The sequence below is a fragment of the Mustela nivalis genome (assembly GCF_964662115.1).
Source record: "Mustela nivalis genome assembly, chromosome: 10".
NCBI classification, from domain to species: Eukaryota; Metazoa; Chordata; class Mammalia; order Carnivora; family Mustelidae; genus Mustela; species Mustela nivalis.
Genome location: NC_139029.1, coordinates 17,150,670 through 17,176,621, shown reverse-complemented (window position 1 = coordinate 17,176,621; position 25,952 = coordinate 17,150,670). Strand labels below are relative to the sequence as shown.

General features: G+C 40.4%; 1 protein-coding gene and 1 long non-coding RNA gene across 2 annotated transcripts in view; both read right to left on the bottom strand.

Moving 5' to 3' along the window:
* The window catches only part of CLIC4 (chloride intracellular channel 4), a 70,504-nt gene that overhangs the window by 26,881 nt on the left and 17,671 nt on the right, over positions 1-25,952 (bottom strand). Inside the window, exon 2 of the mRNA XM_082684720.1 lies at positions 9,503-9,612. Within this exon, the coding sequence (XP_082540846.1) occupies positions 9,503-9,612 (110 nt within the window). The remainder of the gene's footprint in view (positions 1-9,502; positions 9,613-25,952) is intronic.
* Positions 19,276-25,538, bottom strand: LOC309841587. Its single transcript, XR_014299201.1, has 3 exons — positions 23,735-25,538; positions 19,449-23,237; positions 19,276-19,398 (listed from the first exon to the last, which is right to left on the bottom strand). It is a non-coding gene; the product is annotated as an uncharacterized lncRNA (long non-coding RNA).

Below are 25,952 nucleotides of genomic sequence, written 5' to 3'. Positions count from 1 at the left end.
TAGCTCAGAACGCCCCCATCCAAGCTCTGGAGCCCATCTCCCTCACAAAGAAAATAAAACATAAAACATAAAACCAAAGAAAAATAAAACATATCTTCTATCAACTTGTATAAGTACCTAAGCTCTGAAAAAGGACTTTTAAAAGTCAAAATCTGATTTGATATTCAATTCTGATTCCTTTCCTGAGCACGCTTTGGTCTGAGAAGGTAAAATTGAGCACAGGATGACAGGAATACAAGAAAGCTGAGTGAGTCTTTCAGATCCACATTTATTTAAACGGTGACTTGTGCCATGAAACTCCTGGAACTCATTTAAGTACTCGACTCCAGATCAGAACTAGTCCATTTCTAGGTTTCATTTCTTTGGTTTGTTTGGTTAGTCCTTTTTACTTCTCACCCTGACCACCTGCTCTTTGATCACCAACAAGTCCAACAGGTCCCAGACCACGCCATCTTTGGTCTTCAGTCCCCCTCACATTCCCACTCACAGCTCACTTTATTTCTTCCTCAACTCACCAAGACCTTGTACATAACCAAGGATCCAGACACCCTAACAGTTCAGAGTGTATAATTTATTTTCAAATATTAACATTTTAAACATTTTTAAAAGTAGGCAGAGAAGCAGGCAGAGAGAGAGGAGGAAGCAGGCTCCCCGCCGAGCAGAGAGCCCGCCCGCCGAGCAGAGAGCCCGATGCGGGACTCCATCCCAGGACCCTGGGATCATGACCTAAGCCGAAGGCAGAGGCTTTAACCCACTGAGCCACCCAGGTGTCCCTCAAATCTTAACATTTTAAAGCTAAAAGGGGGGGTGGGGGCAAGTGGGTGGCTCAGTTGGTTAAGCATCTGACTCTTGGTTTCAGCTCTGGTCATGACTCGGGGTCATGGGATGGAGCCTCCCATTGGGCTCCAAGCTCAGCAGGCTGTCTGCTGGAGATTCTCTCTCTCTTGCCCTCCCCCAACCACCTCACTCTCTCAAATAAATAAATAAATCGGTTTTTTTTTAATATTTTATTATTTGATAGACAGAGATCACAAATAGGCAGGGAGGCAGGCAGAGAGAAAGGAGGAAGCAGGCTCCCTGCCAAGCAGAGAGCCCGATGTGGGGCTCAATCCTAGGACCCTGAGATCATGACCTGAGCCGAAGGCAGAGGCTTTAACCCACTGAGCCACCCAGGTGCCCCTAAATAAATACATCTTAAAAAATAAATAAATAAATAAGACTTTTCTCATTCCAAAGTTATAAAATATATTCATCAACATTTTTATGACTAACAGTCCCTTAATACCTAAATGTAAGGTAATAACATACATCTGTGTTTTACAAACAATTTTTTCATGAATAAGGTAGAGTTATTAAAGAGGGAGAGAGGATAGATGCTTTACAATAACCCATGGGGGGAGGGAAACAAAATAAGTAATGGCTATTCTTTTTTTTTTTTTTTTAAGATTTTATTTATTTGACAGAGATCACAAGTAGACAGAGAGGCAGGCAGAGAGAGAGAGGGGGAAGCAGGCTCCCCGCTGAGCAGAGAGCCCGATGCGGGCCTCGATCCCAGGACCCTGAGATCATGACCCGAGCCGAAGGCAGCGGCTTAACCCACTGAGCCACCCAGGCGTCCAGTAATGTCTATTCTATAATAAATTACGACACCTTTTAGCTCTCTAAATAAAAATATTTATTAGGGGAGGGATAGAGTTGGCATGGTAGAGAAGAAAGAGCCAACGACTGAATAAAAAGGACCTGGCTGATTAAAGCCCCAAATTGGATAGTTCTGCCATCCACCAGCTATGTGACAAAGGAAATCACAACCTCTTTGATTTCCTGCTCTGTACTGCGATGTAAGACCTGCTTTGCCTGTGAAGATCAAATCAAATAAGAACATGAGCTAAACCAAAGCATACAAATGAGATGCATGCCTGCTTTCAGGCTCACATTAACACAGCTTTATGCAGGAGATGAGTCTTGGCAGTTTTTAAACTCTACTTGAGTCTGACGGTTCAAAACTGGTTATCTAGCATTAACTGAATGGCAATAAGAAATTGGATTAAGAGAGGTTTATAAGGTAGGTGTCTGTGTGGCTCAGTCGGTTAAGCGTCTGCCTTCAGCTCAGGTCATGATCTTGGAGCCCCAGGATCAAGTCCCACATAGGGCTCTCTGCTCAGTGGGGAGTCTGCTTCTCCCTCTGACCCTCCACTCTCTCTCTCTCAAATAAAGAGATCTTTAAAAAAGAGAGAGAGAGAGAGAGTCTTATAAAGTAAAGTGAAATCAAGCAAAGGACTACCAATTTTCTACTAATATCAGGGACTAGTGAATAGTCCATTTTGTTTCTGCTGAAAAGCTGTCTCGGTTTTTAAAAAACAAAGGTGATGAAACTGTTCTCTAGGATTAAGTGTTGAGATGAAGAGCAAACATGTTGGGTCCTTACTCCAAGTCAAAGTAGGTCCCAACAGAAAGTTGGACACATCTAAATGGATCAACGGACTTCAAGCTACAAGCACAGAGGTGACTTAGAAGCTGGATCGAATCATCAGCCAAGCAGAATCTCACTCTGTACTCCCAAGGCCTCAGGTGTTTTGTTTGACCCACAAAGGCTCATTTTACAGACGCTGCACAGAAACTTAACATTTCTGAAAGTGCAGTGGGACAGAAATGAAACCGAATGGACAGGCAATGGCTAAAAATTTCAGGACATCTGTGGTTTAGCTCATAAAAGCCCTTCAATAAATACTCAACGATACATTCAAACTGATTCCCTTAAGTGACATCTAAAAAAAGCAAAGTGCTTATAATTCATGCCATAAGATAAGAGCACACATACTCTTCAATGTCTGGGGGTTTTCTTGTTTTTAATGTTACTTATTTATCTGAGTAGTCTCTCTCTCTCTCTCTCTTTTGGGGGGGGTCAGAGTAGATGAAAAAAAATTCTTCTGTTCTCTCTCATTTTGCTTCTTGTTGAAGAAAAGGAAATAAAGAGAAACAAAATAACACGAGACAGAGAGGGAAAGGAAGAATAGGAGGAACCTCATGGGACCTAATACTTTAAGCAACTTAAGTGGCTTAATTTCAATTAAAGTTTAATTCGGTACCCTTGCGACAATTGGAGACACTGGGCCAGTGGCTCAGTTCCAGCTGCTGCTTTTAAAACGAGTGCAGTAGGGCCACAGGACACTGGAGCTCGGGTTTAAAGATGACCTAATTTTGTAACAAGCTGACTCCACTAAATGGAGGGAAAAAATATTAAGTATGTAGAACTTATAATTTTTAAAGGTTTAATTAATTTATTTGAGAGAGAGAAAAAGAGAGAGCGTGTGTATGTGTACATGGTAAGGGGTGGGGGAGAGAACTCAAGTCTGCTGAGCATGGAGCCCACCTGGGACTCAAGCTCACAACACCAAGACCGTGACTGGAGCCGAAACTTAAGAGTCGGATGTTTAACCGACTGAGCCACCCAGGGCCCCCTAAAACTTCTATTTTTAATTGAGTTCTTTTTGAAGGTACTGATTTTCAAAGCATAAAATTCATCCACACAAATCAAGAAAATACTGGACGCTGTATGGCGAGTATGAAGAAAAAGTTAACACAAAAAAATTCTCCATTTGTTTCAGAATACTTTACTCTTATTAATTATTCTTCACTAAGTTTGCCATATTCTGACTAAAGTCACCAGCTGAATGAATGAATCATGGATTCACCAAAACATACACACCAAGATCCCGGTTACTAAGTCCTGGTCTAAGTGTCCCAATGCAATAGTTAAAGGGTTTTATACTGATACATGGTATACTGCTAAATCTTTGTCTACGTTAACGTCAATTTACAGAGCAATCATGTTAAAACAAAACAGGAAGGACGCCTGGGTGGCTCGGTTGGTTAGGCAGCTGCCGTGGGCTCAGGTCATGGTCCCAGCGTCCTGGGATCAAGTCCCACATTGGGCTCCTTGCTCCGCGGGGAGCCTGCTTCTCCCTCTGCCTCTGCCTGCCATTCTGTCTGCCTGTGCTCGCTCTCTCTCCCTCTCTCTCTCTGACAATAAAATCTTAAAAAAAAAAAAAAAAAAACCAGGACCCATCAAAAGATTTCAAATATAGCTTCTATAATTCTTAAGAGATTTTCTTAACACAGTTGAGAGAGATTATACACTGATAGGTTGAAAAAAGCATTTACCAATAATGTTTTTCTACTTCAGCTCTTAGGGACGTCAACAGGCTCTATCATCTTTGAAATCACTTTGAAAAAGACCGTAAGACGTGGCAGTGAAGCGTGCTCTCTCTCTGTATGACTGTCCATGTCTGTCTGTCTCTCTCCGTGTTTCTGTCCCCTCGCCCTCAAAACACACACATAGGGCACCTCTATGATTCAGAATGCGTTTGTGAAACACATATCTTGATTTGCAGGGGTAACTAGGGCTTCACGTAGCTCAAGTCAACCTCATGGAGGGAAAGAAGGGAGTCTGTACTCCTGACTGGCCAACAGCAGGAAATGCAGGGTTTCTCGGAAAGGCTGGCCTGTCCCATTCCATTCAGTCTCTCTGTATGTGTCATTCACACCACTGTCACCACCTGGAAACCAAACTGCTCTCTCAGCTTGCTGAAGCCATTTTTCAGAAGGATGGAACCACAGAAACATGACAAACGATCTGAAGAATCTATTTAGAAAAGAGATTTTGTTCTGAGTTTATAAATGACTTTCAAGATAGGCAAAACTATCAGTTTTATGGCTCTATGGCTCCATGTTAAATGGTTACAAAATTGTTAAAGTTTAAACTATCTTAATTAGCTTCCAAAACTTTGGTATTATTACAGCAACTTACAAGTGAGTCTTACACAATATCTTACAAATGGTATGCTGACATGTGAAGCAGAAGGAAACCATTTGTGACAATGCAGAGGATGAGAAAGTTTTAGCATTTAAGGAGGACATGGAAACAGAAGCATACATTTCCCAGATCTTTTAAAAGCAGTCTTCTCCAATTTATTTATTTTCTCAGAGACTATCACGGAAGAGGGATTTTATTCACTGGTAATATAGCAGGTATCACTGCTTTTACAATAAAAAGTTAATTAAAAAAAAAAACTAATTTCTTTCCATACCGACAGCACTCTCACAAACGTGGTGAACATTCCTAAAACCCACTGGGCTTTCTAGAAGTGTGGCAAGCCCCACAAAGTGACACAGTACAAGAAAGAAAAAATATTCTCTTTATGCCCAGGGAAAGCGGTGTTATGACAGGAAGCAGAGTGGCTATGGTTGGCTTACAAAGCTGATTTTCCAGAAAAAGGCTAAAACTACAAAGAAGATTGTGCTGAGGCTTGAATGTGTTCAGCCCAACTGCAGATCTAAAAGAATGCTGGCTATTAAGAGATGCAAGCGTTCTGAACTGGGAGGAGATAAGAAGAGAAAGGGCCAAGTGATCTAGTTCTAAGCTTCATTTTTTTTTTTAGCTTCATATTTTATTATATTATGAAGACAATAAAATCTTGAGGTTATGTTCACTTCATTTGGTTGCATTTGGTCTTTTAAGAGGGAAATAAACTAGTGCCATCAATTAAAAAAAAACTAATTTCTTTTTCATTTCCACTCTCATTTCTCAAAACTAGAAAAGCTAGGGCACCTGGGTGGCATAGTTGGTTAAGCGACCGCCTTCGGCTCAGGTCATGATCCTGGAGTCCTGGGATAGAGTCCCACATCGGGCTCCCCGCTCGGCAGGGAGTCTGCTGCTTCTCCCGCTGACATCTCTCATGTTCTTTCTCTCTCTTCCTCACTCAAATAAACAAACAAATATTTTTTTTTTTTAAATAGAAAAGCTTACCTAACAACTATGTGACACTCATTATATCCAAGTCAGCATCTTGTGTGTGTGTGTGTGTGCGCGCACGCGGGCACGTGTGTGCACACGTGCACCTGTGTCAGAGAAACAGAGACAAAGATAATAGATAGGGGTGATGGCGGATTACTACTGTCACACTTTCTTCTTTCTCTTCCCTTTGCCTGTCTCTTAGGCTTATCTGTGATTGCTGATCTACAGATGCTGATCATTGATTTAGAAATTTCTGGGTGGGGCACCCGGGTAGCTCAGTGAGTTAAGCCTCTGCCTTTGGCTCAGGTCATGATCCCAGGGTCCTGGGATCAAGGCCCACATCAGGATCTCTGCTCAGTGGGGAGGCCTGCTTTCTCCCTCTCTCTCTGCCTGCTTCTCTGCCTACTTGTGATCTCTCTCTCTCGCTGTCAAATAAATAAATAAAAAATAAATAAATAAAATAAATAAAAATCTTTAAAAAAAAAAAAAGAAATTTCTGGGCGTGATGAAGGTAGCAGAAGTCTTCAAACATTTTCATCAATGCCATAAACCTGTCAGCCTAGAAGTAGGATATAAAACAATGAATTTTATTCAACAACAGATCTGAAAATGGTCTGATGAGTAGTGAAAAGGACCTTGAATGGTGTTTAGCACACAGTAGACACTGAAGAAGAAGATATGTTAATGTTCTCCTTCCTTTTCCGTGAATTTAAAAATGAGATAACTGCCCTCCAAAGATGAGGTGTTCTGCCCAACGTCCTGGGGAAACCAGTGACAGGGCTCTCTCCACACAGAACCAGGTCTCTTTCCCTCCTCCACTGCTCCCATTTGATGACACGTGATAACATCTTTAAATATGCCCCCATATTTTAATATTTTCATTTATATTTACTTGAAGGTTTTGCTTAAATGGTGGTTGATGTAAGCTTAAAATCCTTCTGAAACCTGGGAATTTTTTTTTTTTTTAATCTACAAGTTCTGCAATACAACTGTGATGCGAACAGAAAATGAGGTTTAGAAATGACTCCCCCCCGGGACACCTGGGTGGCTCAGTTGGTTAAGCGGCTGCCTTCGGCTCCTTGCCACATCGGGCTCCTTGCTTGGCAGGGAGCCTGCTTCTCCCTCTGCCTCTGCCTGCCACTCTGTCTGCTTGTGCTTGCTCTCGCTTCTCTCTCTATGACAAATAAATAAAATAAAATCTTTAAAAAAAAAAGAAAGAAAGAAAGAAATGATTCCCCCCAAAGCATGAAGGCAGCACTGGCAGGCAAGCAACAGGAGGCTGTGCCGAGCCTCACGGGGGCACAGGGGTACCACCAGCAGAGCCATTAACACCAACTGCCATTCAAAGGGAACGTGTCACACGGTGCCAGAAATGGAAACTAGTTTGTTCTTATGGATGAAATGTCATGTAACAATAATTTTCTCAGAGCACAGAGTGGGCCTCTAAATAGCTCACAATCGAGTCTTACTGCTCTCCACCAACGGTTAGTTCTGCGATCAGTCCTCTTCAGCAAGGAATTAGCAATTACTGGGAAAAGCAAGAAAATAAGCCCTAGAGGCATTTCCTCCCCCACAATTTTATAAGAACAGTCATATCTAAAGTTTTAACGTTAAGATTATTAACGTTAAGATTATGAACGGTACTTTTTTATTACAGGGTGTTTTACTCCTCTGTGACAACTTTATCTTACAACAGTTTTTTGAGCCCATGTTCACTCTCTTGAAATCTCACTCAAGACTCTAAGTGTCTAAGTTCCTAGAAAAGGTCCGGAAGGATAAAGACCAAACCAAAATGCAGTGTTATCTGCGAGGGGAAAGCGAATGACTGGGGTCTGGGGGCGATGAGGGGATTCGCAGTCATGTACTACTTCTACACTTTCCCTGGCCCTCGGGAAGCATGTTTTAGATGCACCAGTGAACTAAGATTTCTAAAGAAAACCAGTATAGGCTCCAATTGTAAGTGTTCTCTGTTGATTTTATACAAAGCCCTAGAAAATAAACAGACATCTTCTTTGGATGGTAATACTGACTAATTAGGAAGCCCTGATCTTTCATCTTGCCTCCCATGGGTGACTTTTTACACGTAGGTATATTACTCTGGAACTTGCAAGTCCTCAAAGATCAACCAACATACAGAAATAATGTCTTCAGGAGTGTGTACAGGAAAAGGGAAACAGCCATTCTGAGTCCACTTCCTCTCCTGAACCAGAGTCCCTGGCTCACGGCGCTATCACCGGTAGGAAACACAATCAAGCACTGTGTTGAGCTGCTCAAAGAAGGCTTTCTCGAAGCGTGGCAGTCAACTCACTTGCTCCAAGCCAAAAATGGAATGGGAGAAATCCATGTATTTTAAGACACAGTTAGGGTGTGTGCCTGGTAGTATGGTCTATTTTTAGAAGTTACATTGAGAAACTTCCTTTCTGAGTGCATGTAAGGAGAAAAAAACAGTAATAGAAGGGTAAAGGCATGAATTATTTCATTCTTACAGCAGCTCTGTCCAAAATGAGGTAGGTAAATCCCTGAAAGAGCCCGCAGTTTGAGCTCTCACTATCCCCAGAGGCTTACCTCTGCATTCCCATACGTAACTGAAGGGGTTCCTGGAAGACTCCATGGCTTATTTTCAATAAATAGATCTTAAGTCTCCAAAAATCTCAAAGAAGTGCACTAGCAGTAACTAAAGAATAAAGTGTAAGAAACTGACAGAAGTCCAGGGAATGCCAGCTGAGAACTGGGAACGGGATGACAGCTCCCAGATAACTCGCTTGGTGACACCCAGAGGAATAACACACATGAATTCCACCACGCATCATGTGACAGCCCGTCCACAGTCTTTCCTGGACACTGTTCGTGACTGATTCGCTTAAAATAATAAGCAACAAACCACGTTGCTGCCTTTGTGTCAAGAAGAATACATTTCCACTGCCCAATCCTAGATTTTCTGTTAGTGTAACTGCTCTTAACCCTTGATTTAAGTGTCTTTTTCCCTAATTATGAACGTCCTTCACCTCAAACCTGCTTGCTAAGGAACAACAGAAGCTCCTGAGTAAACGGAGAGCTTACGCTTTATCAGGGCTCTTCCCAGCCCTCTCCACTTTGGTCTGTTGAGAGCCAGAGACAACTCTTCAATTAGCAAGACCAATCACAGGGCCACAGATAATCACTCTTATTTTACCATATATTTAACCAAATATGGTTAAAATCATATTACAGAAAATTCCCATTATTCCCTGAAAAGCAGAATAAATCAAACAGACCAGAGCAGCATTCACCCTCCTAAAACCCCACTCTTGTCTTCAAGGATTCAGATTATACACACCATGTGTTTGGAACATTCTAAACCAGTAAGCTGTCTGCTTAGAAAGTTCTTCAGAGCTCCATGTTTACACTGGAAAGTCAATTTCCAGTGAAATTTTAGTGAATTTTAGTGAATCCACACTAAAATTTAGCTCCTGGTACGGCTCTTGAAATTAAAGGTAAACAGTAAGTTCTTAAAAATACTGACTGCCTAGTAAATGCAATTTACTGACACTGTGAGTTATCCATAATATTTATACAAGTTAAATTTGTCCACAAATCAGCTCAACTTTAATAAATATATTTGTTTCCTTTAGAAAACAAACATATGCAAAGTGAGAAATGGGGAGAGAATCAAACTGAAAACAGTATATACTCAACTTAAGTTGATTTCAAACTGCAACCAAGTCTTACCTCTTCAGGTCCACAGTTGTGACACTAAATACAACTCCTTTGAGCCAAAGAATCATGAAGAGCCTCTGGGAAAAGGGGCAGTTTCCTATGCTTTCACCATCACTGCCAGCCTGGGAAAGAGAAATCAACATTGGAGAAGGTCAAGGTGGTGATACTCAAAACAACAGACCTTTTTCTGACTTATACGCAAGGGTTTGAGAAAACAGGAGAAGTTGCACTGTAGAAGGAAGGGTGGAAACTCAGGTCGCTTATTCTGCTCTTTCATTTGCATCCCCCGCCCCATCTTCTTAAAAATGGCCACTCTGTTACAGCACTGTCCTAGAGAACTTTATGCAATGGTAGAAATGATCTGACCAAATACAGTAGTCATTTATAACGTATAGCTAATAAGCGCTTAAATGTGCTAATTCCACTGAATTTTTTAATTAGCCTTTTTAATTAATTTTATGAAATGTTAAGTCATTTCCTGTTCTGTGAGATGGTATTTTTTTTTTAATAGGGCACCATAAAGGAGAAAACTTGCAGGTTTCCAAAGAGTTAATAAAGTAATCACCAACGCCCACCCATTTAAAAAAATATTCATTATAAAATCCCATATCCTGTTTTACACATTCCTTCAAGGAGCAAGAAAACAAGATATCTTTATTAAAAAAAACTATCTGTAACCCTACTTAATATGAGTGGAGCAGATGACAACTTCCCCTAGCTCAATGATGAGATAGAATTTTCCTAAAAATCAGGGTGGTGGAACAGATCTTTACTTCTGTCACATATGTCGCCAGTTTACAAAAGGAGGAAAGGGGGAAGCCGGGCACAGGCACGGGGAAAGCAAGCCAGCATGGTGGAAGAGAACATTCTGACGCATGCTACAGAGCAACACAGCCATCTCCACCACAAAGTCTGTGGAGAAAGCCAAAAATAAAACTTTCAACAGCTCATTCAGAGATGCATGGCTCAAGTTCTGTTTATTATCCTAAAGTAACTCTCAAAATATTCAGAAGCCATTTCAGTAAGATGTTACATTAGTAGAGTTACTAATTCCTAAACTAATAGGGAGACAGGGTGGAGTAAAACAATAAATAAATAAAAGCAGTTACCCGATGAAACATAACACAACTAACAAAATACATGGGCATGAGAAGAGAATCCCAGAACCTTACCCTAAACAGACAGCATGAGAGAGTTACAACTGAATTCATTTTTTTTCTTTTTAATCATTCTTTACCAGAAATGAAACATACACAGAGCTGCAGTCAGAGTAAATCACATTAATTCCTAGTACTGCAACTTGCAAAAACTTGACTTCCTAAAGAAGGTCTACTTCTTAAACTCTAATGTGATTAAGAATAATTTAAATTTAAATTTAAATGAGGATTTCTGGGCCTTATAGCCAGAGATTCTGATTCAGAAGAATTCCTGGTTGGGCCCCAGGAATCCTCGTTTTCTTACAGGCGCCCAAGGAGATCACAAAGCAAAGCATCTGCTCTACACACTGGGAGACACTGGGGTGGGAAGGTCAGGATGAGTCCTTTTTCAAAGTACAAGTCAGTTCATAGTACTAAGTCATCCTACGATACAATGTAACTGGAACTCAAAGTTGCTTTTTTGAAGAGGCCAGCCATCCCAGCACCTATAGAACACGGATAACATACAAGTGAGTTTATCACAGATAAGAAAAAGTTAAGATATCATCTTTCTACATAGCTTGATGATTAATATTTTTATACAAGGTTGTGGCCTTAGATACTCAAATCTTATTATCATTCTTGTTTCGTTTTCCCCTCCTGGTATTAACATGCTTAGCAGCAGAAATAGAACAACAAGAAAACGTGTACCAAATTTCAGACTGACTGAAAAAACAGTAAAGATTGGTAGACAAAGAACAGGTCTGACTCACCTTGTCCTACTTCATTTATCTGTAGAATGAACCATACTTTCCCAAGATGCCTGTCACAGCAGTGTTAAAATAATTATATTGGTAAAGAATTTGCAATAAAGATATTATATATAGGCACTTGGAAAGACATTAAACCCAAGGCATGCTGGAGAAAAACAGTGACAAGCTACAGATCAAAACCACCACACCACCATTTCCTACGACAGTCTGCAGAGCCTACGCTGGAGTTCAGACAGAAGGATCCTGGGACACGGACGCTACATGAAGACTTAGTCAGGATGCAAATGGCCCCTTTCCTTTCACCCCCCCCCCTTGCCTATAATTTTCTAGATAATTTTACCAATGTAGTCTCTCAGGCATATCCAAAGCTTGTTGCATATCTCATACCCTCTACAAAACTATTCTTTTACACACACACAAATGAAAGTACGCGTTTTTCAAGATAGATCTGAAAAGCTGCTATTTAAACAACTACTGCCAAAACTCATGACAATTCAAATAAGAAAAACTGCCAAGTACAAGTTTTTCTGAACTTTTAATAGCATGAGAAAATTAAGAAGTAATAACCAGATAATGTTTTCATCAAATATAGTGAAACTGGAAAGATTCAAATCTCCAGAAGTTGTAAGTCAAAAAACTTCCCCCTTTAATGCATGTTGTCATAATAAAGTTCCATTTCAACATTTCAATAAAATACCACTCCAGGGAAAGGATCAAAAGCATGCTCTTCAATATGAACTACGTCGAACATAACCTATTGGTACAATCGACTGAGGAGGATGTTCTGGCATAGCGGAAAGCATTATACCCTGAAAATCAGGATACCTTATTCTACACCCAGTTTTTTATTATAACAAAAATTAACATGTAGGTATATCTAATAACAGCGCCTAAGAAAAGTATACCTTTAAAAAAAAGAACTTTGTTTTTTACCACTTTGAACAGTACACTCACTATTTTAAAAGTAATTAAAAACTGAAACCCTTGCAGAAGGTCAGAGTTCCCCTACCTTTGAACCATTCACTAGTTGCTTAATCTTCTGGATTTTTATTTTCTGTGTATGTACTACTTTTCTCTCTTAAAAATGTGATCACACTATATATAACTTTTTTATAATCTACATCATTTTATTCTCAATTTCATGCAATCACCCCTCTGGAGGCTGTAATGTGCCCTCCAGCATGGTGTCCAAGGGGGCCAAGGAAGGAGCCAGGTGTTTCAACCCTGCCAGCCAGTAAAAGGAAGACCTATTCCTTCCTCCCCACTTGGGGCTGGGGTGGGGGGGTGTCAGAGGAGGCCCAGAATTCAGTAGTCAGGACGTTCACAATCAACCAGAGGTACCATCAATGGCGACTACGTAGGGAACTGGAACCCCCACCCCCGCCAAGCAGAAATGGTAGCTGCCCCAGGGGTATCAATGGAGGCCACAAGTTATCCATTCTCTATCGGGTTGTAACAAGGCAGTGTCCTTGTCACCCATCTCTCCGCCCACCCTCCTCTAGAGACCTGTCAGAGAAGTCTTATTTGAGTGTTAGAAAAGTTTAAACCAAGCTTAAACAAGATCCAGAGTCTCATAGCATAATATGAAAATGTCCAAGTTTTGATCAAAACTCACTTTTCATACTAAGAACCATAGCAAACTAAATGAAAAACAGCAATCAGTACTGTCGCCATCAGGACGACAGAGATGTTAGAATTTGCTGATTAAGATTTTAAAGCAGCCGTGGTAGAAGTGCCTTAATGAGAAATTATGAACAGCTTGAAACAAGTGAAAACACAGAAAAAAGTCTCAGCAAAGAAAGAGAAGATGTAAAGAAGAACCAGTAGGAAATTCCACAATAAAATAACCGGGGGGGGGGGGGGGGGGAAGAGCTCAGAGGATGAGCTCACAGCCGAACAGCCAAATGGAAGGGAGACAGGAAAAAATCACTGAACTGGAAGATAGACTAGAAGTGACCTGCTCTACACAGAGAAAAAGCTGACTGAAAATATCAAACTTCCTCTGTATTTCCATAGTTTGAAGTCATCAATCTAACAGTTATTTTTGAAGGCTTCATTTGTGCTATTCATCCAACAATTTCACATGTATAAGTTTATTCTGTAGAAACATTTATACAGATGCCCAGGCAGGAGTACAGTCACAGTTTTTCCCTGTGGTGTGTGAAGCAGAGCAGCTACTGCCTGAGTCTTCTGTCTTAAGCCTACGCTGTCCCTTTCCTGGTCCTCTGGCTAGAGAGAGTGGACTTCTGTTAGAGTGTTGCCTGCACCTTTTGGTGTTTCCAGCTGCCAACTCCTCTAGCTCTGAGTCTGTGATAGATCAGGGCAAAAAAAAAACAACTCATCTACTCTGCCTTCCCAGAAGCAGAAGTCTCTCAGACATATTAAATTTAGAAAGCAAAATTAAAAATGTAGAAAATGAGGTATATCCATACAGTGGAATAGTATTCAATAACAAAAAGCAATGAGGTATTTTGATATATGCTAGAAATTGGATGAACTTTGAAAAACTATGCTAAATAAAAGGAACCGGTCAGAAAATAAAATCACAGGACACAATTCCATTTATATGAAATGTCCAAAATAGGCAAATCCACAGAGATAGAAAGTAGATTAGTAGTTACCTACTTAGGGCTTTTGTGGGGCAGGAAGGAAAGGTTTGGGAATGACTGCTAACAAGTACAGGGATTTCCTCTGAAGTGCTAAAAATGTTCTAACATTGGACTGTGGTGATGGCTGTACAGCTTTGTGAATACACTAAAAATCACTGAACCGTACATTTTAAATGGACACATTATATGATATATGAATCATATCTCAATAAAGCTGTTTTAAATATACAGGCACAAATTACAAGTATAAATATACACATATTAGACATAAAGGATCAATCCTCCCATTCATTTAGGTTTTGTTCTTCTAAAAGGGGCAGTTTTGTTTAACTCGCTATGGGAGGTTTCTCTCACCCTTCTCCCTCCAGGCCTCTGTTGTAATTCCTGAATTGCCTAATACCAGTATTTAATCAGAAACTGCCAGATTAACTCTTACCTTGCTGAAGAGGGGTCAGTGGCAGATGCCATAAATATTTTAATGTTTTACTAATTCAGGGTTAAGGAATGGCTCACTTAGAAAACCTAGTTTAATCAGTTGCTAGAACAGTCATTTTAAAATACCCAAGAAGGTGAGCTTGAACTTCGTTCCTCTCTCTTTCTTTGTGTTTAAGGGACTGGTGGGGGGGGGGGGTGATGGTTGACTAGGGTAAGAAAGACAAGCCTGGGACCTGAAGGTAAAAATGGGCTCCTGACCATTAAATTATTTTCTTTGACACATTTGCTAGGGAATGCACACAACAACATGCCGCCAAAAGAATAAACTTAAAAGCTTTAAGGCTTCATTTACCTTTAGTGTGGATCCTATTTCACTTAGCTGTCTGAATACACAAAATGGCTTGCGCTGACTTCGATTAAAAGTCTCAAAACAACATGATAAATAGGCAAAAATCACCTCCTTTCTATTACTCATTTCTTCAGTTTTTCCTAACTACATGCCAGGACCATGTAGGTCCTCAGGTTCAATAAGCCATCGTCCTTCCACGGGCTCTGCAGAGCATGAAGGAAACAAGGCTGAGAATCAGATTCAGAGGATTGGAATCCTGACCTCATTACTTATTAGATGCGTAATCTTCAGTCAATTACTTAACATCTGTGAAACTTGACTTCCTACACCACGTTACTAGGGGGTCAAATCAGTTAGGGTACACACAGCTCCTGGCATATGGGAAGAGTTTAGTAAACGTTACTGGACTATAAAGATGCTTCAGGCACAGAACTCAAAGCCTAACGATGCGCTCTTCAGTTCATGCGCTTAGTCATTAGAATCCCTACTTTATTCTTCCAAAAAATAAGAAAGGGGAAAGAACTGTGGAACTAATCCCAAAAATGGAGCCAAAGGATACATGGTGGAGCATTTACTATATCCCAAGCTCTGGTGATGTAAATAAAATACAGCCAACGGCAGGGCATGAGAAAGACCTCAGATGCTACCATTTTCTGGTTTAGTACCACCAGGCCCTTGAGTCTACTCTCCAGGTGTGGTTCTATGCAATTTACGGAAGAACAGATTTGTGTGAAATGACAGGAGGATACCCAGCTACAAGGGTTAGCTGAAACTGCAGGCTAGGCTATTTGAGCTCCAAATAAAACATTTACCTTACTGAAAAGGAATGCTCTACTCTCCCCAAACAAGCTCTTCACATGTATTCATCTAGTTCATTCTTATATATTTTGACTCAGCAGAGGAAGGCGGTTAACTAAGAGCCACACCCACAGAATGCCACCACTTCCTAGCTGTGTGACTTTGAAAAAATGATTCAGCCTCTCTGGGCCCAGTTTTCCTCTTCCACAAAATGGCAACAATAAGATGACCTACTTAGTTGGACTGCTGATGGGAACCAAAGGAGTTAACAAATACAGGGGCTTAGAACCCTTTCACACTTTTTGATATTTGTACTACGCACATGAATCTTTCATTTCAAAAAAATAAAAAATAAAAAATAAAACGCAAGCAAACAAAAGTCTTCCACCCCAAACATATGAATAATGTGAAACAAAAGTGACAGGGGCAGCTGGGTGGCTCAGTCGGTTAAGTGTCTGCCTTCAGCTCAGTTCACGATCGCAGGGTCTTGGAATCTAGCCCCATATCAGGCTCCCCTGCTCCCTCCCACCCCCACGTACGTGTACACACACACACACACTCCCTCTAAAATAAATAAATCTAGGGGCGCCTGGGTGGCTCAGTGGGTTAAGATGCTGCCTTCGACTCAGGTCATGATCTCAGGGTCCTGGGATAGAGTCCCGCATTGGGCTCTCTGCTCAGCAGGGAGCCTGCTTCCTCCTCTCTCTCTCTCTGCCTGCCTCTCTGCCTACTTGTGATCTCTCTCTGTCAAATAAATAAATAAAATCTTTAAAAAAAAATTAAAATAAAATAAAATAAATAAATCTTTAATAAATACAAAATTAAAATAAAATACTGATTACCAGGCCTCACCTCCAGACATCTGGATTCAGTATGTCTTTGGTGGGGTCCAGGAATCTGCATTTTTAACAAGCACTTCAAGCAATTCTAATTCTGATGCATTTGGTGGACAGACTACACTTTGGTAAATACTTACACAGAGGAAAAATATGCCAAAAATAAAGACTGGAAAGTTTACTCCACAGTCAGACTTTGAACTTGAATTCCTCGTGATGCCTTCCGGACTCTGCTCTTTGTAGACCAGCAACCCGGTCACCATTCGTTAGACACAGTTTTGGTAAATAACAGCCTCCTCTCTTACTTTAAAGGAATACTACTCTATCTGTCCTCAATGCAGGATATATCGAAACTTAAACCAAAGGAACCTAAAAGCCCTTAAAACTTAGACACTCAAGGGCACCTGGCTGGCTCAGTCAGTTAAGCCATTGGCTAAGGGACCGACTCTTAGTTTAGGCTCAGGTCATGATCTGAAGGTCTTGGGATTGAGCCCCACTTGGGGCTCCATGGTTGGTGGGAGAGGCTTCTCTCCTTTCTCCCTCTGCTCCTCCCCTCCTCCCCCAGTCTGTACTCTGTCTCGCTTGCTCAAATAAAAATCTAATGACAAAACAAAAACACCTAGACACTCAAAATCAAGACCATTCTTATTTATACAAACTAAGAAGCAGAAGAAGCAAAGCAATGTAACAATAACCATTCTAAGGGCTTATCTTACTGCCAAATATAATGTTAAGGACATTATGGTGACAAAGATCCCTCTGTAGATCAAGTCTTTTATTCTGTGGGATGGTTGTAACTGGTTTAGAAGAACAATTACAAATTTTAATTATTATATTACTAAATGACTGGACTTGTCAGGAGAAAAAAAAAGATTCTTCTGTGATGGGCGCCTGGGTGGCTCAGTGGGTTAAGCCACTGCCTTCGGCTCAGGTCATGATCTCAGGGTCCTGGGATCGAGTCCCACATCGGGCTCTCTGCTCAGCAGGGAGCCTGTTTCCTCCTCTCTCTCTCTCTCTGCCTGCCTCTCTGCCTACTTGTGAGCTCTCTCTGTCAAATAAATAAATAAAATCTTTAAAAAAAATAAAATAAAATAAAAAAATAAATAAAATAAATTAAAAAAGATTCTTCTGTGATGTTAGGGACATGGACCAACACCTGACTTGAAAAACAGACTGGATTTTCCACTTAGAAACCATGGAACTTTACACTTGGGTAAGTCACCTAAGCATTTTGGCCTTTTAGTTTTTTCTTCTGGAAGGGCAGCAGGGGTGGGGGAGTGGTCTGGGGAAAGAGGTGGGGGGTTTAAGATTGCTTTACAGAAGCTGGTAACTATAATTTTGTGATACCAGATACATATTCCTAATCTTAGGGAATACAGTGTGTGCAACTTCAAAAGAAAGAACAAATAATAAAGTGAATGGGGTAATGTGTTAATAGGTAAACTGGGTGGTTTCTGTACTGTTCTTATTCTTACAACTTGAAAGTGTAAAATTATTTCCAAATTACTAGTTTTTATATTCATCTAATTTCCACTTCTGTATGAATAGTTTCTAATTATGACTCATTTTTACTGTACCAGTTATATATTATCTCCAAGGACAGATAAAAAAATCAGTATTTTTAAATTAAAATTTTTTAGATTTCTTAATCATCCATCAACCATGTAAGGCCCTACCTACACTAAATATTGGAGATCAGTGATGAATAAGAAAAGGCATGGTTCCCACCTTTGTATTACCTATGTTCTACAAAGTTGAATCTGAGTAATTTAAGAATATGAAAACACACTAAAAATGAAACTCAATATAAGATACAGTATAACTCAAAGTACATTCCCCATCTGGGGCACCTGGCTGGCACAGTCAGTGAAGCATGTGACTCTTGATCTCGGGGTTCTGAGTTTGAGCCCCATGTTGGGTGTAGAGATTACTTGGAAATAAAACCTAAAAAAAAAAAAAGAAGCCACATTTCCCAACAACTGAAATAACACTTTAATATTTTCTCGAAAGTGTCATAAATATCCCCCAATAAATCACGCTTTTGAGAGTTTCAGTTTTAAGAGTTTACCATGGCTCCTCCTCTGAGTTAGTAATTCAGCTGTTAACAGGAAACTCAATGTTACCTTGCTTTAGTCTTAATCACCAAACTGAGGAATCATTCAAAACTATTCAAATATATGTCCTTTCACTTTACTTTATTTTCAAATATAAAAAAAGGAAAGAGCAACTAAAAGTATAAGACAAAGATAACTGTGCTTAACCATATAAAATAAAATTTATAGTAATTACTAAAGTCATCAAGACTCAAGGTTACTTGAAGACTGTTGGAGGAAATCACTAAAATACACAAATTAGCCCACAATTTAGTCTTAGCTAAATGTCCTGTTTTAGCGATACAGCTCTGTTTTTTAAGCTTCTTCCACCTACAACTGTAGATAATTAAACCTGTCGAGAATGTGAAAGAATTCATTTTCCTGTAGTTTCTCAGTTCTGTTTCCATTAGTAAATGACCAAATTATGATTCAGTAACCTAATGCAGCTGAGAATTGAACTAACTATAAAAAGAAGCCAATAAACATGTACAATAGTCTTTAAAATTAGATCTTTGCAAAAGTTCTCACTTCTCCTTTCCCAAGATGACTCCCCCACCCACGTCCTTGAGGACCCTGTACCATGATTCCATTATCCCCTCCCATCTGTCCTGTATAATGGGCCACATGAACCTGGACACTTCTGTGACTCAAATCTCCTTTTCTCCCACAGAAATACCCACTGCTGTCCCTGTCCTTCAGGTGAAGTTCAAGCCTCACCTCAAAGAAACCTTTCTAGATCACTGTGGCCCAAACCAGTCACATGTCCGCTCAACTTCTACTCTGGCTTCTCAGACTCGGAGATCAACACAAATCATCAGAAGATCTTGCGAGGATGCAGCTTCTGATTCAGTAGATCTAGGGTGGAGCTCAAGATTCTGCCTCTACTTCATACTTACCTGGCAGGGGAGATACCATGATCAAGATTCTGCCTCTACAAACTTCAAGCAACAGCAAGCCTGTGCCACTTATTTAACAATTAATATTCAGTTGTCTTGTGATCTCTTAAATGGTTACGGTGTATTATTACTTTACTGTTTATATCCCTGCACTGTATCTCCTGGGCTAGACTGTCACTTCACTGTGATGGCATACATTTTTTTTTTTTTAACGTTCCCATAAGACCTCATCTGCTGCAGATGCCTTACTACGTATTAGCTTTCTATTGATTGCTAACAATGAAAGCCTCAGGAGTTACAAAAAACTCCAGGTGATCACTATAGGGAAAAAAAAAAAAAGGCAAACCTTTCAGATTAAGGCTTCTCAAAAATTTAAATTAGTTCTCCAGGTGAACTTGGAACAGAGCTAACAAACCACAGAAGCCACTATAACAAACTCTGAGAGTTGCCTGCCCAACACCCATTCTCCCACTTTTTATTGCTGCTAGAACTCCCACTTTTGATCTGTTCACCCTTCCTCAAGGGACACAATGTGTGATGACCCAATCTCCAAAGCTGGAATTAATCTGGACTGATTCTAAGTCTAAGTCAGCCATGATAGTTCCATTCCTCTTGCCAGTGATAAGCAGCAAGACTCGGTGATGAGATCCAGTCCCAGTCTTTGCTCTTAAGACAAAGATTCCAGAGGAGGAAATCCTTGGATGTGAATGAAACCTGCGGCTGCTGTGGCCAATGTGACCGAAGCCAGAGGCTGCACCCAACACCAAAAAACAACAGAGCCAAGAGAATTGCAAAGAAGGGAGCCCAACCCAGATCTATTTCATATTATATATGTTTCCTTGGTAGCTAAAGACAATTTGAGGTAGAGTTTTCTGTTTTTCACAATCATAAATCATCCTCACCATGTATCTCCAGTTATGAGTAGCAGGAAGAATAAAAACATTTATTTGGTAAAGAAAGAAAAAACACAGTTCTCAACATAAGTTAAAGGAGATAGAATAGCCACTCGGGGCTCAGGTTTGCTTATAATTAATTCTATTTTCTACAGACTGCCATTTAGACTTTGCTCTGGAATTTCAGTGGGCTGGGTAGCTCTTGCCACTGATGTTCAAGCTATGGGCTCTCTTCCTCATTTATGGGACAGCTCCCAGAAACAGGACCCCCTTGCCCAGGATCCAAGCATATTTATTCCACACACAACATATACTTACTGAGGACCTCCTGCCTCCTGTCACCCAAACACTGGGAGTTGGCACTGGAGAAACAACTGTCATATAAGACCTGACACCTCATGAAATTTAGATTTTTATGGAATAAACAGATAATATATCAATTTAAAAACATATACTATAGTAAGTGCCAAAAGCAAAACAAAGTAAGAATAAGGATAAGGAGCACCTACTTTAGAGAAGATGACATAAAAGATCTCTTAGACCTAAAGAATGAGAAGGAGTCAGCTGTGCAAGAGCCAGCGTGAGTACGAGAGAAAGCACTATTGGCAGGGGCCAGATCATGAAAGATCTTCCAGACCAAATTAAGGAATTTGAATTTTATGCTTACAGAGGGAACATTTACTCACTTATTTAAGAAATGTTCACCAAGTGCCTACCGTACAGAAGGAAATCATTTAATACAATGGTTAACAACAAGGACTCTGGAAGCAGTGTCTTCTTTGATATTCTACCTAACCTACTGTGTGATGCCTGGTACACTACTTAAGCTCTCTGGGATTTTGTTTCCTTATATGTAAAATGGGGATTACCTACTTCATAGTCAGGAAATTAAATGAGTTAATAGGACAATCTCTTGAAATACTGCCCAGCATCTGGTTAAGTGCTCAGTAAAAAGTATGTGCTAAGTAGAGAACAATTTCACGACTTCATTGAGCCTGGGGTAAATGCCAGAGAATGGGGTAATGGGATACCACTGAAGGGCAGGGGCATATGAGGGCAAAATCCAACTTCCATTTTAAGACAATAAATAATAACACTTGCTACCATATGGAGAACAGGCTGCGGACATGGAGCTGGCAAAGAATGTACACTGGGAGACTTGGAATGTGGCTTGAATTTGAGGCATTGCAATTAGAAAGAAATGCATGGGTTAAATTGAATTGGGAGGGTACAATCCTAAAGACTTGTGAGGATGTGAGGATTTACATGTGGAAAGTGAAGGAAAGAAAGAAACCAACCCCCAGATTACTGGTTTGAGCAACTGGGTAAAGGAGAGCCTCAAGACAGGGGTGCCGGGGTGCCTGGGTGGCTCAGTTGAGTAAGTGACTGCCTTCAGCTCTGGTCATGAGCTAGAATCCCGGGATCAAGTCTTGGGTCGGGCTCCCAGCTCCACAGGGAGTCCGCTTCTCCCTCTGACCTTCTCCCCTTCTCATGCTCCCTCTCTCACTCTCTTTCTCAAATAAATAAAGAAAATCTTTAAAAAAAAAAAACAGGGGTCGGGGTATGCCTATACTCTGCTGGATAACAGAGAAATCCCTTCAAAAGATAACCGTACTTGACTTAAAACCAGTTCTTAAGTGTGAAAGGCTACAAACCAAAATTGATATTGTTGACCCCACGACATACGTTAGGAGAGGTGGGGACAGTATTAACTTTATACACCTCTGTACTGTTTTGCTTTTCCTTTTTTTTTTTTTTTTTTTTTTTGGTGGGCAGAGGATTTAAGAAAATTATAAAAGAAGATAAATGTTCAAAATATTTACACATGGGGGCGCCTGGGTGGCTCAGTGGGTTGAGCCTCTGCCTTCTGCTCAGGTCATGATCTCAGGGTCCTGGAATCGAGCCCTGCATCAGGCTCTCCGCTCAGCAGGGAGCCTGTTTCCCCACTCTCTCTCTGCCTGCCTCTCTGCCTACTTGTGATCTGTCTGTCAAATAAATAAATAAAATCTTTAAAAAAAAAAATGTTTACACATGACAATCTTATTCCTGTCCTTAACCACTGCCAAGATACTAAACTGCTTAAAGAGGACAGAACTTCTTTAGAATTCTTCATACTGCTTGAAAAAATGCTGAATGCAAAGTAATCACACAAAAATGACTAGCTTAAATAAAGTAGGGAATGAATGACAGTTGAGAAAAATTCTATTGAGTATTTTTGTACTGTTACATACTTGAAAGATAAGCTGCAAATGAAAACAAACACTCTAATCTATACTCAAATAAAATCTGAAATGTCTCAGCTAGAGTTGTTTGTTAAAACAAAGTGTCAGATATACAATGACCAGACTTTCCATCTAAGCACAACAGAACCATAACAAAAACAAGTTCTGCCAGAATGTTTAAGTTATATTCACCCATCAAAAGCCTAAGGAGGAACAAAGTTTCTTATCTCTTTGGAGCAAATTATATGTCATATATAATTAAAAATACTGACTGACAATAAAGGGAAAAAAAGATAACCAAAAGTAGAACTCTTTTCTTCTGCCTGGATCAACCTTGATTCTACTCTCTATGGGAATCAAATACAACAAATGAAAATGTCACCAAAGTGGCCTAGAAACAAGTTAACAGCTACTGTTTAATTCAGCAGTTTACTTCTCACTTGATATGCACTATTATGAAAATGTTTTATATATGTTAATCCTCACAATAACCATAAGAAGTTAGATACTGTTTCCCTCATATTTTGGATAAGGAAACAGATTTTTTTTTAATCAGATAAAGTGAGGAATTATTTTTAAAGATTTTATTGATTTATTTGACAGAGAAATCACAAGTAGGCAGAGAAGCAGGTGGGGGCGGGGGGGGGCCGGGGGGAGCAGGCTCCCCGCCCAGCAGAGAGCCTGACCCAGGGCTCAATCCCAGGACCCTGGGATCATGACCTGAGCGGAAGGCAGAGGCTTAACCCACTGAGCCACCCAGGTGCCCCAGGAAACGGATTTTAAAGCCGCCTTAGGAACCTGCCTTAGGTCATACAACTGAGGAGCAGGAGAACTGAAGTCTGATGTCTGATGTCCATTCTATCAATCACTTTTACAATTTCTTACACCAAGGTGAGAAAGAGATGCTGAATCTTACCTGCCTAATCTCATGATTTTATGGTACAACCACCAAGTGAGATAAATTACATGAACTACATTCAATATAAAGTAATCTACAAATGTTATTTCAAAATTTTTAGTAGCCAGATTTTTTTAAAAGTAAAAAAGAAACAGGTGAGATTAATTTAAATATTTAATTCTATATATCTAAAATACCATAATTTCGGGGCACCTAGGTGGCTCAGTTGGTTAAGCGTCTGCCTTTAGCTCTGGTTATGATCCCAGAGTCCTGGGATCAAGCCCTACATTGGGCTCCCTTCTCAACGGGGAGTCTGCTTCTCTCTCTCCTCTGCCTGCCTCTTCCCCTGCTTGTGTTTTCTCTCGCTCTTCTCCCTCTCCCTCTGCCTGCCACTTCCCCGCTTGTGCTCTCTCTCTCTCAAATAAATAAAATCTTTAAAAAGAAAAATAAGAAAAGGGGCACCTGGGTGGCTCAGTCAGTTAAGTGTCTGCCTTCAGTTCAGGTCATGATCCCAGGGTCCTGGGATCGAGCCCCACATCAGGTTCCCTGCTCAGCGGGAAGCCTGCTTCTCCCTCTCCTACTCCCCCTGCTTGTGTTCCCTCTCTCGCTGTGCCTATATCAAATAAATAAATTTTAAAATCTTTAAAAAAATAAAGTATCATAATTTCAACATGTAATTGACATGAAAAATAACTACATTCTTTGTACTAAATCTTTGAAATCTGAAGGTCGTATACCTGGACTCATCAACTTGACATTTAAGCTCTCAGGAAAGATTTAGTCTTATTCCACATTTATTTGAACAAGTTTGTCTGGCTTACCAAACTACAACAGATTACAACAGAAAAGTAGGGGCTGCATCAACAGAGCCAAGCTGGCAAGGGAAGAAATCACACATACACACACAGACACATCTCACACATGCACACACACAAAACAGATCTAGATCCAAAAAGCATAACAGTTGAGGCCACTCAGCAGAAGGGCAAAAATAGTCTTCCATACCTCAACAGTTCCCCAGGTCATTGCCACATTACAGAATTCATCAGAATGCTGGCATTAATCGGCAGTTAAATTCAGCATTTTAAGAAGTCAAGGAAGCATTAATATATTTTGGAAATATTTTCATTTAGGGGCACCTGGGTAGCTCTGACTTTGGCTCAGATCATGATCTTGGAGTCCCAGGATTGAGCCCCTCTTCAGGCTCTGTGCTCAGTGGGTAGTCTGCCTGTCCCTCTCCCCACCTCCTGCTGCCCCTCCCCCCAATTCGTGAGCTCGATCACACTCAGGTGCTCTCTCTTTCTCTCTCCCTCTCAAATAAATAAAATCTTTAAAAATATTTTTTTCATCTAAAATCAGTTTAAGAACTCTCTGTACTTACTGCCTTTGCAATTTTCCCATAAATCTAAAACCATTCTAAAATTATAAGGTCAACTTTTAAAAAACAATGCAACGGGCACCTGGCTGGCTCAGTTGGTTGAGCATATGACTCTTGATCACAGGGTTGCGAGTTTAGGCCCCACACTAGGTACAGAACTTACTTTTAAAATCTTTGTAGAAAGTAAAAGCAAATGAACAATTTGAGATTTCTGGTATGGCAAAAAAGTTCCCAATGATCGATCCTCTGCCCGCATAACAAGAATAACTCCTAGACCAAAGCAACCATTTGACGGCACTGGTGAGTAAACAAAAGCAGGCAAATGTTGGAAGGGACCGAACTGACATTTGGAAGAAGGGGAAAATGCTGGACAACTTTCCCCAATGTTTATCTTTTCATCTTGTGCCATGCAGGGCAACTAAAATTCCAATGGAAAATTCACAGTTCTGCTGGTTTGAAGAACAGCACTCAGAGCAACCATTGCCTCTGGAAAATAAAGTAGAAGACCATAAAAAAGAGAGTGAAAGACAGGAGTCCTAAAATCTGAATAAAACTCTGCCCAAGTCTCTAGCTGATCCCTGACATACATAAGCACAGTACAGATTCCAGGCAGGACAGCTAAAAGGACTGAACTGAAATCTGAGATGCCACCACCACAGGGGCAAGAGTGCTGCAGTTTGAGTTCAGCTGACTTAATTACCTGCTTTAAAAAAAAAAAAAAAAAAGAGAGTAGCAAAATCAATACTCTTCAGAAGAACATAACAAAATCCAAAGATTCTACAACTTGTCACTCACAATATCCAGAATACAATCCAAAGCATTCTCCACAGGAAGAAACAGGAAAATACAACCCATTCTCAAAAGAAAAAATAATCAAGGAAACACATCTTCTGCTGACCCAAACACTGTAATTTGCAAGAAAGGACTTTCAAGCAGTTATTATAACTATGCTCAAGAACATAAAAGAAATATATGCTCAGGGCACCTGGGTGGCTCAGTTGGTTAAGCATCTTTCTTTTAATTTTGGCTCAGGTCATAATCTCAGAGTTGTGAGATCAAGCCCCATATCAGTGTGCACCGAGCACACTGGGTCTGCTTCTCTCCCTCTGTTCCTCTCCCCTTACTCATCCCCAGCACACTCTCTCT